Raw genomic sequence first — 18,642 nt, forward strand, 5'->3', positions numbered from 1 at the left:
CCCCAAACCCAGTTTCCTCAATTAACTCTCAGTGGTTACAGAAAATCTCAGTCCTGATCATTTCTTTTTCAAAACCTCCTGTGGCCCATGACAATAATGGCACATGCCCACAACAGGGTTCTTTGATTGAATTTATTCTTTAGAGTTTAAAGTATATAGTTTGTCAAAGCAGAGAAGTGCAGTGCACTAACTGGAGTTGCTTAATTTGCCAGGCTTCCTCCCAGTCATCTTAGGTGAAGTGTTTGCTGTGGGGGTGGGGGCCCAGTGTGAATTTCACTGCCTAGAGTTGCCTGTTTGGCCCCAGTTTTCAAAGCAGTTTTCTCCCAGCTTTCTCACGTAATATTTGAACACACTGTCAATTGCTTTATTTTTACATTTGTATTCTGCTTTGTTTTGCAAAGCCCCTTGGAATCTTTGTGAAAGGGGTGGTATGGAAATATTTTAATTTTCTTCCTTGCTCTGTGTTTTTGTCAGCTGTACCGGGCTTATGTCGCTTTCCCAGATTTCTTGCGCAGTTCCACATCGCAGTGGTGGCAAAGAGAGCTAGTGGACTATCATGCCAATGTACTCAAATACGATGGGCTGTGGACTGTAAGTATCACATACTGAGAGTTTTCCCTGCTGCCTCTCAGTCCAAGGTCTCGATATCCCCATTCAGAAATGGCTGAGTCTGCTGCTCCATTCGGTCCTGCCATTCCCAGATGGGGTTAGCATTGCTCCTAAGTAGCACAGCCTCACCATATATTGAAAGCATTCTTATATGACTTTCACACTCATGGAGAATCCTGGGATCTGTAGTTTGTTAAGGGTGCCAGAAGATGTAGGACTTTTCCCCTAGCATGCATAAAGCTTGGAAAGTGATTGTCCCGCCCATCAGAAATATACCGTATTTTTCGCTCTATTGGACGCAGTTTTTCCTCTCCAAAAATTGAGAGGAAATGTGTGTGCGTCCTATAGAGCGAATGCAGGCTTGTGCCATAGCCGCGCGCAACCCCTCCGGCAGGGAGAGGCTGCACGGGGCTATGGCTTCTTTAGCCCTGCGCAGCGTCTCCCGGCAAGGAGAGGCTGCACGGGGCTAAAGGGGAAGCCAAAACAGCGAGCGGGATGGATCCCGCTCGCTGCCTTGCCTGCTTCCATAGCTGCGCGCAACCCCTCCGGCAAGGAGAGGCTGCACGGGGCTAAAGGGGAAGCCAAAGCAGTGAGCGGGATGGATCCCGCTCGCTGTCTTGCCTTCTTCCATAGCTGCGCGCAACCCCTCCGCAAGGAGAGGCTGCACGGGGCTATGGCTTCTTTAGCCCCACGCAGCCTCTCCCGGCAAGGAGAGGCTGCATGGGGCTAAAGGGGAAGGCAAAACAGCGAGCGGGATCCATCCCGCTTGCTGCCTTGCCTTCTTCCATAGCTGCGCGCAACCCCTCCACAAGGAGAGGCTGCACGGGGCTATGGCTTCTTTAGCCCCACGCAGCCTCTCCCGGCAAGGAGAGGCTGCATGGGGCTAAAGGGGAAGGCAAAACAGCGAGCGGGATCCATCCCGCTTGCTGCCTTGCCTTCTTCTTTAGCCCCACGCAGCCTCTCCCTGCAAGGAGAGGCTGCACGGGGCTATGGCTTCTTTAGCCCCACGCAGCCTCTCCTGGCAAGGAGAGGCTGCATGGGGCTAAAGGGGAAGGCAAAACAGCGAGCGGGATCCATCCCGCTTGCTGCCTTGCCTTCTTCTTTAGCCCCACGCAGCCTCTCCCTGCAAGGAGAGGCTGCACGGGGCTATGGCTTCTTTAGCCCCACGCAGCCTCTCCTGGCAAGGAGAGGCTGCATGGGGCTAAAGGGGAAGGCAAAACAGCGAGCGGGATCCATCCCGCTTGCTGCCTTGCCTTCTTCCATAGCTGCGCGCAACCCCTCCGCAAGGAGAGGCTGCACGGGGCTATGGCTTCTTTAGCCCCACGCAGCCTCTCCCGGCAAGGAGAGGCTGCATGGGGCTAAAGGGGAAGGCAAAACAGCGAGCGGGATCCATCCCGCTTGCTGCCTTGCCTTCTTCCATAGCTGCGCGCAACCCCTCCGCAAGGAGAGGCTGCACGGGGCTATGGCTTCTTTAGCCCCACGCAGCCTCTCCCGGCAAGGAGAGGCTGCACGGGGCTAAAGGGGAAGGCAAAACAGCGAGCGGGATCCATCCCGCTCGCTGCCTTGCCTTCTTCCATAGCTGCGCGCAACCCCTCCGCAAGGAGAGGCTGCACGGGGCTATGGCTTCTTTAGCCCCACGCAGCCTCTCCCGGCAAAGAGAGGCTGCATGGGGCTAAAGGGGAAGGCAAAACAGCGAGCGGGATCCATCCCGCTTGCTGCCTTGCCTTCTTCCATAGCTGCGTGCAACCCCTCCACAAGGAGAGGCTGCACGGGGCTATGGCTTCTTTAGCCCCACGCAGCCTCTCCCGGCAAGGAGAGGCTGCACGGGGCTAAAGGGGAAGGCAAAACAGCGAGCGGGATCCATCCCGCTCGCTGCCTTGCCTTCTTCCATAGCTGCGCGCAACCCCTCCGCAAGGAGAGGCTGCACGGGGCTATGGCTTCTTTAGCCCCACGCAGCCTCTCCCGGCAAAGAGAGGCTGCATGGGGCTAAAGGGGAAGGCAAAACAGCGAGCGGGATCCATCCCGCTTGCTGCCTTGCCTTCTTCCATAGCTGCGCGCAACCCCTCCACAAGGAGAGGCTGCACGGGGCTATGGCTTCTTTAGCCCCACGCAGCCTCTCCCGGCAAGGAGAGGCTGCATGGGGCTAAAGGGGAAGGCAAAACAGCGAGCGGGATCCATCCCGCTTGCTGCCTTGCCTTCTTCCATAGCTGCGCGCAACCCCTCCGCAAGGAGAGGCTGCACGGGGCTATGGCTTCTTTAGCCCCACGCAGCCTCTCCCGGCAAGGAGAGGCTGCACGGGGCTAAAGGGGAAGGCAAAACAGCGAGCGGGATCCATCCCGCTCGCTGCCTTGCCTTCTTCCATAGCTGCGCGCAACCCCTCCGCAAGGAGAGGCTGCACGGGGCTATGGCTTCTTTAGCCCCACGCAGCCTCTCCCGGCAAAGAGAGGCTGCATGGGGCTAAAGGGGAAGGCAAAACAGCGAGCGGGATCCATCCCGCTTGCTGCCTTGCCTTCTTCCATAGCTGCGCGCAACCCCTCCGCAAGGAGAGGCTGCACGGGGCTATGACTTCTTTAGCCCCACGCAGCCTCTCCCGGCAAGGAGAGGCTGCACGGGGCTAAAGGGGAAGCCAAAACAGCGAGCGGGATCCATCCCGCTTGCTGCCTTGCCTTCTTCCATAGCTGCGCGCAACCCCACTGGCAGGGAGAGGTTGTGTGCAGCCTGTACGCTGCTCTTTGGGGCAGGGGGGGAAAAATATTTTTTTCCTTGATTTCCCCCCCTAAAAACTGGGTGCGCCCTATGGTCCGGTGCGCCCTATGGTGCGAAAAATACGGTACCCTCCTTCCAACCCAGGAGGGTGTAGCTCTTCCCCTCTCCTTTTCAGTTGACCTGGCACATCCCAGAGTAGTATGAGTAGCCATTGGGAAGAGAAAAAAAAAATCACAAGGTTTCTCAGCACACTACTGCACAGCAAGGAAGAGGGAGAAGGAAAGAATCAGGCTTGTTTCTTAATGTCCACCAATGTGCAACTAATATTCTTCCCACTGGACCGAAAAGTGAAGCTAACTGGGGGTGTATGGTTTAGAGAATGCAAACTAGGAGGGAGGTGTTTGAGGTGAGCATTTGTGAATTTCTGCTGTGAGCTGAAGCTTAGAGATGCTCACCAGCATTTACAAAATGTGCTATTTTTTATATTTTGGAATATCAAACTATATTTTAGGACATGAATGAACCATCCAACTTCATTGATGGAGCTGTTGGTGGCTGCAGGGATCAAGACTTAAACAAACCTCCCTATATGCCAGGTAAGAGTAGTTCTTAAAACACATAGGTTCCCTTGGATCAGTGAGACTTAAATTAGGAATAATAACCTTGTCCCATGGCTTTCCATTCATTCATTTAATACTCACTACAGGATTTGAGACTACATCTTGCTAACTTAGAATTGTGTTATTCAAACACCAAAAAATTGCTCGGCTGCTTTACATCTAGTTTCATGTAACATATTTGTTGATTTGTCACCTCTGTGTACTTCCCTTCAAACAGCACCAGAAACTTTACATTTGTTCTAATATTTCATTTCAAAAATAAATTCCTCCTTGTAAGGTTATCTATTCTGAACCTTTATAATAAGTCCCATTAAACATCTAAATAAATTTTATATAATATTTCTTCCACACAACTGCAGACTCCCTTACTGATTGCCTTGACATACAGATGAGATCCTCTAGTTTCTCATAGTTTGTGGAGTCTGCATGTCTCTTGTCTGCCAATAGAAGTGAGCCTATCTCTTATATAAGAGTCCATTTAAACTGGAAAACCAATATGGATGCAAGAGTCAAGCTGAATTAATGGTGCTGTCTGTTGCAAATGACTATCCAGCCCTGGACATAAGAGGGAAGGCAATAATATATGTGGAAATGTTGCCCTAGACATTTTTGCTGCAGCAGCCTGGACTCTATATATCCTTCGTTCTAAGAGAAAATTAACATGTCCTATTCCCTTTGAAAATGGCCCACCTCATTGTGTGGTCTTACCCTGTCTCCTCATTAGCCTTGGTTTTAAGAGAACGAGGACTGGATCTTGTGACGCTGTGCATGGATACTGAACAACGTCTCTCTGACGGAACACCTGTGAGGCACTATGATGTACATAACCTGTACGGATGGTCTCAAGCAGAACCAACTTACTAGTAAGCTGTTTTCCCTGTTTCATATTCTGTAAATCCTGCTTTCTTTACACAAGATGGTGTTGTGGCAGTAAAGGTGTGCCACACCTCACGTTCTGCAATTTTTTGCTAGCATTTTTTCACCAACATTATCCCTTGCACTCTTGCGGTGGCAAAATGGTAGTCCATGTGAAATTGATGTTGTCCATTGATGCCACAACTCACCCTTTAGATTGCTATAGGTTATTGTAGGGAGGAGCAGGGAAAGTTGCAGCCGCCGCTTTGAAATCCAAACCGAGTGGAATCTTTAAGTAGCATAATAATTTAGCATGAAACACTATATTCACGCGTGCCTTTTTATCTTCCTATTAGCGGTATGCGCAACGCCACAAAGGAACGTGGGATCATTATTACCCGTTCAACTTATCCCTCCAGTGGACGATGGGTAGGACATTGGCTTGGTGATAACTATGCAAGATGGGATCAGCTTACAAAATCTGTGATTGGTAAGGAGAATCTTCAATGTTTGCCACAAAAGTGTCTGGTCTGCTTTTTTTTTTAGTAAGGGGATGGAATCTTAATTGGAGTGGTGGCTCCCAGTATCTGCCCCCTGTATCATGTTACCGGCAATGTCCTCACCTGTGTCTGGACTCAACCATAATTGGGTGTGTTTTGGTGTCCCACCAGTGTGTCCAGTGCAAGCTATCTACACTGTCACCCCTTTCCTCCAAGTTCCTGAGCCAATGGGGATGATTTAAACTATTCACTATTTCCATGATTTCCATCTGGCCCCACAAACCGTTGTACTTGCAGCAGAAACCGGAGACATTATATTAGCATTCAAAAAGGTTCCTGAGAGCATTGGTCACTTCTTTTAAAGAGACAGGTTGCTCAAGAAAATCCTATTGTGCTTCCTTTTGACAGGTATCATGGAGTTCAGCCTCTTTGGAATCTCCTATGTAAGTTCTGCTCCTGGATCAAAGTCTTTGAAACACTTTTGAATAATCTAATGTGGCAGAGATCATTCTAACCTCATTCCCCTTTCCATGCTTCCAGACTGGTGCTGACATCTGTGGCTTCTTCAATGACACAACCTATGAAATGTGTGCCCGATGGATGGAACTTGGAGCCTTCTACACCTTCTCAAGAAATCATAATGTGATGGGAACTAGGGTGCGTCTACCTGTTTTGGCAGTGTGTTGCATGCAGTAGTAAAGCGACTGTAATACTGTTGGTAATCTAAAAATGTATGGTTAGTTGCTGGTTTAGACACTCACCCCTCTTCCGATTTCCTACTCCGATTTTCATTCCTCCCTGATGAAAATAGAGCAGTGAGCTGTTCTGGATGCTGTGTAGCCATGAATTCTCAGCCCTGAATTTTCTCAACCCTGCAATGATGAGTGGACATGTGAAGGGAAGAAAGAGGCTATTTTGCTCAACATTGCAATAAAAACCAGACTGCCTCCTTGCTACTCACTCTCCAACATTATATATTGGCTGTGGTTCTGTGTGTATCCCTAACTGATTCCAAAAAAAAATGCAGCTATCTTGTGCCTGCCATGTCTTATCAGGAATGCTGCTCCACAGAATGCGGCAGCCACACTAAAAGCTCTGCTCTGAGTTATGCCCAAAGTGGGAGGGTTGTAGGCCATTGCAAAATGTGAAAAGTTTTGGTGTGACAGTGTTGTAGACCTGCGTAACTTCCTTGGCTCTGTCCCTGCTCCCAGCACTGATATAACATGCATCTGTATGTGTCTGATGTGCCACAGGAGGCACAACAAATCCGTCCCCACTCACTGCCAGCAGTCAGGGGAGCACACACATGTGTCTAGAAACACAGATTTCCCTAGTGGTTTACACAAACACAACCTATGGGTAGTTTGGAGGGAATGATGACCCTGGGTCAGTGATGGGTGCATCGCTTTGAAGGCTTACTCAGAACAGGTTTCAGAAAGTGGAGTTGTTTCAAAGCCTGAAAGATAGAAGTATCATCTATATTAATTAATTCTCAAAGGATGTTCCATTTAATATTTCATTTACCTTGTATTTTGTTCCAAAGGCAGTTTATAGAAGGATTTCTTTACTAGAGGTTTCACCCAGGTAGAGATTAGCATCCAAAATAGCTTTCAACTTTCCTGCCCCATCCCCAGGCTGCAGCAAGACTCAGACTAAATCTACAAAATGCAGCCAGTTTCTTATGCTATTCTGTTTGACTCAACATATGTTGCCTGCCCTGTATTCTCATATGTAATGATGTGAGTTTTCTATGGAAATTTGAAAGCCTTTTGATTGATGCTTACTGGGATTTTCTTCCAGGGGAGGGGGGGAGAACAGGGCAAGATATTCTGTAGCCTGAATGAATTTCTTATCTCTTTTACAGAGGCAAGATCCTGTCTCCTTTGATGAAAGATTTGTAAATATATCAAGGGATGTGCTCAGCATACGCTACAGATTGCTACCCTATCTCTACACATTGATGCATAATGCCCATGTTAACGGCGACACTGTTGCCCGTCCTTTGCTGCATGAGTAAGTGTTAAGTAACAACACGCTGTGGGGGATACTGTTGTGAAAATTTGTCATGGGCTCAACAAACCAATACATCTTCCCCACCAAGTCAGAAAATATATCAGGTTATGTTTTAGCATAATTATTGCTTTGGACTCATTGCTACAAACCTTTAAAGTTTAAACCATGGGTAGGCAAACTAAGGCCCAGGGGTCGGATCAGGCCCAATCACCGTCTAAATCTGGCCCTTGGATCAGTGTGTTTTTACATGAGTAGAATGTGTCCTTTTATTTAAAATGCATCTCTGGGTTATTTGTGGGGCATAGGAATTCGTTCATGTGTTTCCCCCCCCCCCCCAAAATATAGTCTGGCCCCCCACAAAGTCTGAGGGACAGTGGACTGGCCCCCCCGCTGAAAAAGTTTGATGACCCCTGCTTTAAACCTACACATTCCCCTCTTCCATATCCCCAAACATCCCCATAAGCATCAGTTAAGGATGAGGGAGAAATTACGATTCAATTCACATTTAAAAGTGATCACACCTAATTTGCACTTTATGAGACTCTTCCAGTATTGGCAGGTTCCTCCAAAATCTGTGGAGGCAAAAGGGATATAAAGCTACTACCTTGCTTCCCCCTTGAACCTATAGCCAGCCCAAACTATTTCACTATCACAACCAAATACTCAGTCAACCACCAAGAGTTCTCTGTTTTGTTGGCAGAAGGATTGCTGGGTAGAACAAAAAGAAGTTCACTCAGGTGCTTAAAAAAGTCTTTCAATGCTGGAACTAAACAGCTTGATGATAACATCTGGCAACACAGCAAGGGTTCTTCCTATCTTTGGGAGAAAAGTGAGCTGCGGTTTTTAACATTCACCTTGTAGATGGATGCAAATTGCTACTTTTTTAAAAAAGTGAAATTAAGAAACTCACTTTCTCTCCCATATCCCTGAGCAGACCTCCCCGCCCCCGCCCCTAGAATTAGGCTGTTGGAGTTTTTAGAAGTCATGTACAGTAACTTGCGTCATCCATCTAGTGAGCTTGCCAAGCTTCAGTGAAATGAATAGGTTTGGGAACTAAACCTGACTGAGGACTGGTACCAAGACTTGACTCTTTATTTTTGAAAATCAGCTGAAATAGCTACTCTGCATCCCAGTTGGATGTCTCGTTACATCGAGAAGTCCATTTTTTAAAAAAAAATAACAAAATTGGGCAATGTTTTAGAACTGGAATTGATTTATAATGTACTGAGACTGCAAGTCTGATAAGATGAAATAACCATGGTTTACCATGTTTCTTCAGGTTTGTGGGTGACAAAACAACATGGGACATCTACAAACAATTTTTATGGGGCCCAGCATTTCTCATCAGCCCAGTACTTGACCAAGTAAGCCATTAAATAATACTGTCACTTATAAATGGAACCTTTGTGCATGCTATTTTCTGCTTTGTCTTCATTTTACACTCATCTCTTTAAATTCTAGGGTGCTGTGACAGTACATGCTTATATACCAGATGCGCGGTGGTATGATTATCACACGGTAAGCAGCTTAATAAATCTTGTCAAGAGTAACCTCAAATCAGGTGATACTTGCAAGTTAGATGCAAGTTTAAAATGTCCTATCCAATCAGGTTAGCTCCTTCCAGGCACTGGGCCAGATATCAACTAACCTGTTCCACTAGCAGAAGTTCGCTCAAGTATTTGCAATTGCTCAAGAAGGATTTCCCCCCTCTTCCCCCCAAGGCAGCCCCTGCACCTCCTCCAAGTCTGCTCTGGGGTAGGGTGGGTGCTTGGGAGAACTGCCAGAAGGGAGAGGCAAGATTGTTCTGTCGGCAGATAAAAATGGTTGTGCTGATGGAACAATCTCCTTAGCACTATGTTGAACTCAACTAGTAGACTAATTTCAAGAATCTTTTCAAGGATACATAGGTGCAGTGCTTTTTAAAAAAAAAAATGTTTAGGGGTACTCTCATTTTGACTCGAGAAAATCACCATTTTATAGTTCAAATCAGGGGAAATAGATACAGTAAATGGACAAAAGTACAAAGAACATTACCTCATGTTACGCAGCTGACAGCCCACAGTCACTTCCACATTGACATGAGGTTGTGTGCACTAACATCTTCCTACTCATATTGAAATACTGTCCCTCAATGAAGCCAAACTTTCATCAGTAAAACACCACACATCCACATTTCACACTGCTTCACACATTAAACGCTCGCTTCCATCTGAGACTCAGGAAACACCGGAAAAGGAAATGAGGTCGCCATCGGGGGTAGCAATGGAACTGAGGATTCACCATGCTATATTTACTTTTTTAAAAAATAGTTTCTTCAAAATAGATTCACAAAATGTTTAGGGGTATGCATCCCCCTGCATCCCCCCAGAAAAAAGCACTGCATAGGTGACACAGTCAAAGTTCAATATCTTGAGGAATATAATTGCACGTTCCTCTTCCGAACCATATCTTTAATGCTCAACTGGTGCCCATCCTTTACAAAGTGGGGAATAGAGGGTTTGGTTTTGAATGGAAGCCCAGTGAAGGACAGGAAGACATAAGAAGAGCCTGCTAGATTTGGTGAATGTTTCATCTAATCCAGCATTGTGTTCTCACAGTGGCCAACCAGATGCCCATGGGGAATATTTTCCACCTTAAACAGAGGACAGAATTTTTCTGTTTGTAAAATTCACGGAGAAGGAGAAATTCTGACAGGAGAGGTTTGACAGCACCGTTTCAAAGTTCTGCTTTTATGGTTGTAGGGGAAATATATCGGAGTGCGAAGACAATTCCAGGACTTGGCTGCACCTTTGGAGCATATAAATCTTCATATCCGGGGTGGCTACATCATCCCCTGGCAAGAGCCTGATATTACTACCAATGCCAGGTGAGTACAATTTCTCATGGAATGAACTTGAATTTTATGCAGACTTGACTCCGCTTTAGCAGTAGCTGAATGGTTGATCTCAGGTGATCAGCCATTCAAAAACTGGCCAACCAGCTGACTTATCAGAAATGGACCTTCAGTGTGTGCCTGCAGATCTTTCTCGCTTTCACAGTAAATGGGAAGTTCCTTATGTTAGGTAGGGAGGTTCATGGGCACGCAGGAGCCCAACACCCGCCAAAGAGGTTTCTTGGACAGTCTTCAGAATTCTCATAGAATTACTGAGTTGGGAAAGGACCTTGGAAGTCAATCAGTCCAACCCCCTTCTCCATGCAGGATGCCTAGGAACAACACAGGAACATAGGAAGCTGTCTTATATCAAGTCAGACCATTGGTCCCTCCAGTCCAGTGCTGTCTACACTGTCTGGTAGTGGCTGTCCCTGGCTTCAGGCAGACGTTTCCTACCTGGAGTGACTGGGGATTGAACCGGGGACCTTTTGAATGCAAGGCAGATGTTCTACCATTGAGCTGTGGCCCTTGCCCTTTGCATCTACAAATCAAATCAAATCAAAGCAATAGGCATTTCCTAAGGAATGTTTTCTACTTCTTTTCTTGTACTTTTTCTAGCCGGAAGAACCCTCTGGGGCTCACTGTTGCTTTGGATGATAATGGCAATTCCCGAGGAGAACTTTACTGGGATGATGGAATTACAATTGGTAAGTGCCTTGCCAGACAGGAAAGGCCCCGGATTTGGTGACTACAGTGGTACCTCATGTTGCGAACTGTCCCCCTTATGAATTCTTCGGGTTACGCACTCTGCTAACCCGGAAGTAGATGCCCCTTGTTGGAAACTTTGCCCCGGGATGCAAAGAGAAATCGCACTCCAGCGGCACGGCAGCAGTGGGAGGCGCCATTAGTGAAAGCGCACCTCATGTTACGAGCAGTTTCTGGTTACGAACAGACCTCCGGAACAGATTAAGTTCACAAGCAGAGGTGCCACTGTAATTTATTATGTATGAACTTGGTACCCCATCCTTCTTCATTAGATTATGGGGTGCTGCTATCTCATTTTATTCTCACAGGACAAAAATTTAGTGAAAGAAAGTGACTAGCCCAAATTATCCAATGAAATTTGTGTCAAATTGGGTTATGAACCCGTTCCAATATGCTACTGCCCACTCTGTCTCTTGTTCACCCATCAACCTGCTTTGCCCATCAATGTGCAAACTCTCGAACTTAGTTTACTATTCTGAGAAACTATAGTAATATATATTTATACATATATTTATTTTGCAGATGCATATGAAACTGCCAATTACTACTTTTCAACATTTCAAGTAACGCAGGTAGGCTTATTAACCTATCCCTCCAAATAATTTAAGAAAAGATGCATATTCCTTGTAACAACAAATACATTTTTGCACTCAAGTTTTTCATTCCTCCTGCATACCTTTCCTTATAAAACAATTTCTATATAATTCAAACATGCACATAAAACGTATCTCCACAATGCATCTCTCCATTGTAGAATGTTGGCCTGGATTCAGAGATTCCCAGGCTGACAATATACAACCAGAGGAGATTTAACAGAGACTCATGTCACACATTTTATTTGAGCATGCCAAAAACAGCTCTTTGGACCTCAGTCATTGCTCAGAGATGATGTGAAAGATTTGTCTGTAGTGCTTGATAGGTTTCATGCATAAATGTCATCACCCGATGTGCAGCCTTTGCAAGCTGAAGATAAATGTGTGAACTTCAGGCTACTTGCACATGTGCAGCTGGTTGAGTTAGAAGTTGGAGAGTGCTGATGGAATCTGTCTATAGCATTTAGGGCCCATTTATTAAAAATACAGCCTCTTTTTCTCAATTTTTCAGAATACATTGAATGTCACTGTGGTCCACAACAATCTACCTGATGCCCTTGTCTTAAGAATGGGTTATCTGCACGTCTGGGGAGTCACATCCTCAGTTACAAGTGTTACTGTTACTTATGATGGGCAAACAGAACCAGCTACCCTAGAATATGATTCAGCAAACCAGGTAAGTCTAAAAATATTGGAATTTTTAGTGAAAACATTTTTCCCCCTACTCATGTTACTTATATTTCCAGTCCTCTAAAATCAACACAGTATTCCTTTCCACTTTATATTCTAAGATTTTCTTTTCACCCGGTATGAGAACAAAATATGCATACAGGCTCATAATAAAGATTTCAAATCTAAATCCAAACTAGAAGAGATGCTAACATCTGACACAAATGGCACCACTGTGCCTAAGAAATGTCTGTATCTTTTAGTGCGTAGTGGGCACATGCTTCTTGAAGGTGAAGGCATGCACTGGTATGCTGGCGACCTATACAGAAGGGGCGGGGAGTATTTTTCCCCAGCTTGAGGGCCACATTCCTTGATTTGGGAGTGATGAGGAGGAGTGTGGCCCGGTGTGATGACATAGTCTGTGAAGACTCCTGAGGGGAGATGTGGTGGGAGGCATGTGGCCTCCAAGCTTGAGGTCCCCTCCCGCTGCTATATTAGTGTGCTTAATCCAACTTGGCACCTTTCATGAAGCTGCTTATACAGGGTCTATGAATAACCTCCTCTCCTGGTTGTGGCACTGTAGCATAAAACTTGATAGATGGGGGTGGGGCGGAGATCCTTGAGGAAAAAGCTGGAACACAATATGGAACACAAAGGAGATGGCAGAAATTGCATCATTTCCACATCTCTGACAATTGCGTAAATATTTGCAAAATAGTCCGAAACCACTGGCAAGCACATCTTGTGCATCTACGACATGCAGAAAAGGATGTACAGATTCTCCTATGTCATTAGATTCTAGAGACCCTTGGTTTGGTACCACAGCGTAACCAGGGAGTGCATAGGAAAGATACCCTCTGATGCTGTGGACTGAGAACCATCCTTTCCCTCCCATCCAGCCCGGTAAATATAAAGGATAGAAATCAATGTCACACTCTTCCAGTTGTTCCATCTGCATGAGCATTTCAGCTTGTCAGATGGGACGAGCCTTGCTACCTCCCTCCACAGTTGGGACCCTCTCAAAGCCAGTTTTGAGGGAAGAGAGGGGGTACGCAGAAGTCCTTGTGCAGAGCTTCCACTGGTTAGATGAAACTTCTCCATCTCCTGCTGCCACATTAGTTCTGCCTTCCATCGAGACCCCAGTGTAAAAGCGGTCAGCAGCATTCCAAGCAATAGGCCTAATTGCCGGTTATCCTGCAAGTAAATTCATCAAAATCCTGCATTTATATCATCCTGCTTTACTTCCATTTTGCATTTTTGTTTGCTTTCCTTTCATGTCCTGCATTTCCCAATATTATCACTCAGCTAATTGCTGCTCAGTGCAACAGAAACGTGCATTAGTCATCTCTGTAAGCCTGCTCCTTCTTCTTGCAGCTCTCATTTTCTGCCTCTAATAAAATGCATCTCACATTGGGCTAATCTCTCCCTGCTCTTCCTTTTCTCATTTTCACTGCCAGCCTCCTTCCTTCTTCTGCTGACCTTCTGCTGCTATCAGTCTGGAGAAAATGCTTTCAAGTTTCTGCTTCCTCCATCTCTTTCCCACCAGCTTTAGAAGGCTAAAATATTTTCATGCCACATGTCCATGCAGTAATTTAAAAGGTATCTTATCTTTCCCGGCCCTCTTCTTTTTTCTATAACAAGAGATGTTTTAAAATGAAATTGAGATTATCCACCATACTATAGTGATAGCTAAATCTCTCTCTTTTCACACCTCACATTTGGAATTGGAAGCAAGTGCTTAGTATGGGGAGAGATCCTAAGTTCTGACTTTGAGAACTTTTTTCTGGCACTCTGTTTCCAAGAGGTTTAATTAAAGCTAAACATTTATTTGGGTTACAATGTCCTGTTTTCAACTTGAATAGAACCATTTCTTCTCTTTTGTTTAACATTTGATCATCTGCCTACCTTTGAACTTTTGGATGACTATCCATTCCTTGTTATCTTTGTCCCATTTCTCCCTTCACACTTGCATAACTTTACCTTATAGAATATAATTCTTCCCAAATAAGTCAGGATGTCCCCCCCCCCCCCCGCTTTTCTTTGCATCGTCTTTTCTAACTTAGAGCAGTGTTCTGCTGTACAGACCTATTAGTTTTCAGTGACAATTATCAGGGGAATTGGGGGGGGGGGGGCACACATATTTTGAGCCCAAGCTATGTTTCTCACAATTCAGCTATGATTCATCATCATCATTTTTAAAAGCTGCCCCTATGTGGCTTATCACTGATGGGGGGATGAAAGATGCGAAACACAACAGTCTTTTTTTTTACATTGAAAGCAGCCAAGTTCCCTTCCTCTCATTCAGAAAAAAATTGCCAGCATTGTAGTACTAATTACTTAAACATGTTTTTGTATGAGGTTTTGACTAATATGCACATTTTTTGGGAACAGTGTTTTGATGAATAGAATGAATCTTTGCATACTGTTTTCACTAATTTTGTGCACATTTTATGCTAGTAGATGCATTTATGTACACACTACTTTTGCTGGAATCGTGCAAACTTTGGAGAGGTGCACATTTTGAAGACAGCTGTGTTTTCACTTGCGTATTGAGAAGCGCGAATTAGGTGGTTTTCTCATTCAAATACAAATAATATCAGAATTCTTCCCCATCTTTAGAACATCCAGTGCAAAGTAGAAAGAATGTGCTTTCCAACAAGCCTGAGATCTTGTGTGTTGCATTTTATAATAATACCTGCATGTATTTGCAGTGAGTGTCATTTTGCAAATGTGTTTCAAAATCCTTCTGAGAGACTGGTATTGCTTTCCCAAATCAGGCAACTGTGGTTGTAAGAATTTCTCAAAATAGCACTGAATTAACCCACCCACCCCTCTTTTAATCTCTCCTATTCAGATACTAAAAGTGGATCTCACCAGCAAAGATTACCTCATTCATAAATTAGCCCAGGTCAGATGGGTGACAAGCACTTAACTGTCTGCAGAAAACATGCTCCATGAGAACCTCGCCGTGGCTCTAATGAATGTGTATTGTAATATATTTTAAAAACTGTGTTTTGTTATGTTAGCAGTAAACAAATGAAGGAATGGGTGGGACTGAACTGTAGTTAAAATATAATAAGGCATTTTCATTTTTTAAGGGAAACCATTTTTGTTGTATCTGACAACTCTAGAATACTGCTTTCGGCCTTTAAAATGAGAAGGGATGTTTATTTCACTGAAATGCAGGAGCAGGGGATAAATTTGTAAAATAGGCAGTTGAATGTATTTAATATATATATCAATTATAGCAGTACAATCTGTATGTCAGGAATCACATTTTTGGTCTGTTTTGCAAAGGAGTTAAAATGCCTAACATGATGAACTATGCAATTGTAGTTTATTATGATGTTTATAAATATCTCTGCAAGAGTGTGTGATAAAATGCAACAGAGCATTATTATTATTTTGTAAATTATACTAATGTGACAATAAAACTCCACCGACAATGTACATAGTTGCACGTTTAGATTTTGTGTGTGCGTGTGCACATCTGTAAAGACTTTAGTAGTGTCACTAAGACTTGGATATTCCAGCCGATAATACTCACCTCACTTTCAAGCTTCATATACTTCTGAAGCTCAGTTTCTAATCAGAGCTATGGATTATTTGCCCTTCCTCCCAGTCCCTAGATCTCCTCTCACCTATCCAGCAACTTCTAACCACATGCTCCCACCTCACTTATGGGACTGGTACAATGGTGGTTCTATGACAACAATTGGGGGCAGAATAGGAGACAGGTCTTCTCCCAACCCACCCACCTACATCTGTGTTGCAATAATGGCAAGACATATCAGGGAAGTATTTCTTCGCCTCACTGTTCAGTACTAGGTCCTCAGAAATTCTTGGGAAATGTAGTTTCATTACACAGCCCCATCAACATTGTACAATGTGGATGGAGATCTCTTTTGGCTGACCTGCATACATGGTTTGTGATCCAGCACGTGGTTCTTGATGAGGAACGCTGCTTACGTGCTTGGATCTGCCAGGGGTTCTTTAGATGTAATTCTTGCATTGCATCTAGATGACCATTTGGTTCCTTCCAAGTCTGCAGTTCCATTTTTCTACAAACTTCTTAGAGCATCTGCTGCACACCTAACATTGAATCACTACTAATGAAATGGGTCTTGTGCTCACTTTAAAATAATAGAATGTTTATAGATTTGTTTGAATTGATTTCCTGTGGGCTCAGGGTAGATTTCATCAATTCTTTTTTAAAAAATGCAAAAACTTACATCGCTAAAGGGATCAAAATCTTGGTAACTGAAGACCGAAGGGACTCAAGGACACTCCCACTCTCCAAAAATGAAAAGGAGAAAAGAAGTGGTTTGATATTTACTTCTGATTCTAGAGCTCAAAGCACACTTCAGACTTCATTTTGTGATTTAAAGCTCCATGCATGACCCCCCACTTTTGCCCTGGTGCTTCCCCCATGAAAACATGCTTGTTACTGCTTAATTGGAGCAAATGGCAGTATGAAGTAAACCTGAATTGCCATTTGTTCCAATTCAGCATTAAAGAGCAGGTTTTCCCAGGGAAAGCATTTGGGGCTACAAGGGGAAAGACATGACAATGTAAAGTGTGGACCTGTTTCTAAAGGCACCAAAGGATGTCCGGGTGGTCCCTCAAGACACCTGCAGCCAATGACCTCTATGACTGCATGGGGAATCTGAACCTTGGTCTCCCCAATTTGCATACACACCATGCATTTAAAGCACCCAGCCACCCACCCAGGAAGCCTAATTTACCCCTCGCAGAGCTACATTTCCTGCACCCTTAACAAACTACAGCTCCCATTAATCTTTTGGAGGGGTGCACTATAAATCTATGGTGTGCAATTAACCTTAATAGGACACTCTGATCCCTGCATAGCAAAGCATGGAATGCATGTGATCAACAGTGGTGGGGTTCTCCCAACTCCCCCCCTCCCCAGTTTTTTAATGCACACCTTGGATGCATCACAAGGCAAATTCTTGCTTTATCTCTGCCTTCTATCAGCCACCATATCTCAAGATAGAGGGGTGCCTCTCTAAAATGTGGCAGACGAGTGTAGAAAACAGTCATAACCTTCTCCCCCCCATAAAATTCTAAACAGAGAGCAATTAGTTCAGACAGAAAATGCTTTGAGAGAGATACTTCCACAAGATTTCACTTGAGATATAAATATCAAAGAGCAATGGGCAATTATGGAGATATTATGTTATCATTAAAGGCATTTCTCAAAGAGATTATTATTAATGCCCAAACAATTCACTGTCAGACTTCAGAGTCGAGAAGATTATTTTAAAAGACAATATAACTTACAAAATATGGGCAAGTGAGAAAGAAGGTTGGCCAGACAACTGTATTGAAAGAGATTAATAAAGAGATTTCTCCAAGACTGCTAGTAAAATCAAAGGGAAAGATGACTACAGAACTGAGGGAGATTAAAACATGTGCTGTGAGTGATTGTGGCTAGATAAAAGAAAATGGACATAAAAAACCCCAACTGGCCGCAATCTTAACTTTCTGCCCTCATGTCAATTTGATTGTGACTTTTGATTAACCAAGGAGATCTGTCAGCTTTTTAAAACCTAAAGGCTCTTGAGGCCTTACATACTTTTATACATGAACCCATTCAGGTAGCCTTAGTTTTATGTTGGATGCTGGCTCAACTTAACTCCACCAGAAACCCATGGGGACGGGCAATACTTTCAAGTGGATCTGGAGTGAACCTGTCAGATAAAGGTGATGCAAACTCAAGGAAAGACTTGAGATTGGTGAAGCCAAACAGCTCACCAGCCATGTATGGTAGTCCACTTGACAAACCACCTGATTTTATTGCGTGACTACTGCACACAATCCATGGCTGGTGGACTGTATCAGCGGTGGACATTGGGCTCTCAAATGGCAGTGCTGCCCTGTGCAACACTAAAATTTGGTTCCCTCTACAGGGTGGTGCCCAGTGTGGCCACATTGGTCACAATACCGTAAAACCGTTCCTGACTGCATTCAATGTGGTGAGTCACAACTTGTGAAGGTCTTCTCTTGAAACAGCAAAATGTCCTCAGCTGGCTATTGTTTAGGGTTGTCATATTTCAAAAAGTGAAATTCCAGACACAAAAGTTGAGTTAGGGTTTTTTTGTGGGGGGGGGGGGAGTTAAGTTGTTGAACCTCTTAAGAGGTTTCTGAGCTATTTTTAAGTAAATTTGCCAAAACTGGATTTTACCGGACATTTCAACGAATTCTGCACGAATCCTGTCTATGTCCAGGAAATCCTGGACGTATGGCAAGCCTACTATTGTTAAAACCATCCGCATGACTGGAACAAACTGCCATCTGGCTTATCTCTTCCCAGAAATGGTTGCTTTCCCTTTTGGGGTGGGTGATCGTTGCAGCCTGACATGGCTCCTCAGGACCCGGGGGGAGAGCTATCCCTCCCTCCTTTGTGGCTGACCATTGGC

General features: G+C 44.6%; 1 protein-coding gene across 1 annotated transcript in view; it reads left to right on the plus strand.

The window, feature by feature from the left end:
* The window catches only part of SI (sucrase-isomaltase), a 127,749-nt gene extending 112,097 nt beyond the window's left edge, over positions 1–15,652 (plus strand). The window contains exons 81-94 of the mRNA XM_081007704.1: positions 475–591; positions 3,827–3,911; positions 4,660–4,798; positions 5,147–5,280; positions 5,699–5,733; positions 5,831–5,947; positions 7,155–7,303; positions 8,583–8,667; positions 8,765–8,821; positions 10,045–10,169; positions 10,794–10,882; positions 11,463–11,512; positions 12,045–12,209; positions 15,057–15,652. Coding sequence (XP_080863830.1) covers positions 475–591; positions 3,827–3,911; positions 4,660–4,798; positions 5,147–5,280; positions 5,699–5,733; positions 5,831–5,947; positions 7,155–7,303; positions 8,583–8,667; positions 8,765–8,821; positions 10,045–10,169; positions 10,794–10,882; positions 11,463–11,512; positions 12,045–12,209; positions 15,057–15,134 — 1,425 coding nt within the window. The 3' untranslated portion in view covers positions 15,135–15,652. The remainder of the gene's footprint in view (positions 1–474; positions 592–3,826; positions 3,912–4,659; positions 4,799–5,146; positions 5,281–5,698; positions 5,734–5,830; positions 5,948–7,154; positions 7,304–8,582; positions 8,668–8,764; positions 8,822–10,044; positions 10,170–10,793; positions 10,883–11,462; positions 11,513–12,044; positions 12,210–15,056) is intronic.
* The last annotated feature ends 2,990 nt before the right edge of the window (positions 15,653–18,642 follow it).

The sequence above is a fragment of the Podarcis pityusensis genome (assembly GCF_964106645.2).
Source record: "Podarcis pityusensis genome assembly, chromosome: 5".
In the NCBI taxonomy this organism is placed as follows: Eukaryota; Metazoa; Chordata; class Lepidosauria; order Squamata; family Lacertidae; genus Podarcis; species Podarcis pityusensis.